This window comes from Penaeus monodon, chromosome 32 (genome assembly GCF_015228065.2).
Source record: "Penaeus monodon isolate SGIC_2016 chromosome 32, NSTDA_Pmon_1, whole genome shotgun sequence".
NCBI lineage: Eukaryota > Metazoa > Arthropoda > Malacostraca > Decapoda > Penaeidae > Penaeus > Penaeus monodon.
The window spans coordinates 23,870,091-23,871,310 of record NC_051417.1 but is presented as its reverse complement, the minus strand read 5'-3'; the positions used below and the strand labels follow the sequence as shown (position 1 = coordinate 23,871,310).

Below are 1,220 nucleotides of genomic sequence, written 5' to 3'. Positions count from 1 at the left end.
AATTTTATAATACAAAACCACAATGCATGTATACATATATACATGCATTCCCAGTGTCAGAAGATCAATTGAGGTTCAGTGATGTGCATTCTTTTTATTATTTCATTAATCTTATAGTAATAGATCTCCCTTCTCCATTAATACAAACAAAGTATGCTGTGTAGTTGTCTGAAAACTCTCTCAGTACCTTTCATATATTGCTGTGAGATCATCTTACTTTAACATCACCTTAGACTATTGCTAATTAAGGCCAAGAATCCAAAGTAGTACTTAACTTCAATCATTAAAATGGCTGTCCTATACTCTTCACTAATTTTAGATATATCTTGTGTCAGTATATACTTAGTGAATATTTGGGGAAGGTACTCTTTCATCTGAAAGGGGATCATTATCCACTGTGGTATAAATTTAGGATATCCTTTATTAGAATTGTCATAAAATTTGTAAATGAGTGCTATCCAATTCACAAATGTTCTGCTAAAATACGCAGATTTTCCTCCTGACATTTTCCCATACAACCAGAAACCTTGAATGTCTTCCACTCACAGTTATAAGTTGAAAAGGACTGTTGCATCTCATCCATCTGGTCTGAAAATTAAATACTGTTTATACAGTATATTCTAATATAGCTCTTGAATATTATTTCAGCATACCAAAGCAGTCATGCCACTAACAGTTGGGCCTAATCATGTTAATTGGTCTTGTATTTCTGTGGGTTGATTTTATAAAGTTTATCAGAGTTTATGAAATATCAGTAACTTTTTCAAATATTTTTATGATAAAACTAAATACGTTGGAATTTATTTAGTTAATAAATCATTTAGATATTATTCTTTGTAATATAATTTGAGTACACAAGTGAGGCATCCCCTACAGGTGAGTCTGGACAGTGGTGGTCAGTCAGCACAAGGAAGAGGAAGACCCACAAGACCAGTGCAGGATCACTTCAACCCCAGCAAGTTACACCGTTGTCCTTATTGTTCCTATGCATCTGCAATGAAAACAAATTTGAATAACCATGTCCGGACCCACACAGGAGAAAAACCCTTCTTCTGTCCTCACTGTCCACTTAGATTTTCCCAGAAGGGGAGCTTGCAGACGCATATTCGAATTCATACGGGTGAAAAGCCATATGTTTGTGCTTTCTGTTCTTATCGAGCTGCACAAAAGAGTACTATGAATAGCCATTTTTGGTCTCATCACTCATAAAGGTAAAAGAT

At 34.7% G+C, this 1,220-nt stretch overlaps 1 protein-coding gene across 12 annotated transcripts in view; it reads left to right on the top strand.

Annotated features, from left to right (window-relative positions):
* Positions 1 to 1,220, top strand: part of LOC119593731 (myoneurin-like) — a 102,537-nt gene that overhangs the window by 74,548 nt on the left and 26,769 nt on the right. The window contains exon 6 of one of the 12 annotated variants that reach the window (XM_037942724.1): positions 877 to 1,211. The exons of the other annotated variants lie outside the window; for them this stretch is intronic. Coding sequence (XP_037798652.1) covers positions 877 to 1,209 — 333 coding nt within the window. The 3' untranslated portion in view covers positions 1,210 to 1,211. The remainder of the gene's footprint in view (positions 1 to 876; positions 1,212 to 1,220) is intronic. 12 annotated transcript variants of the gene reach the window in all.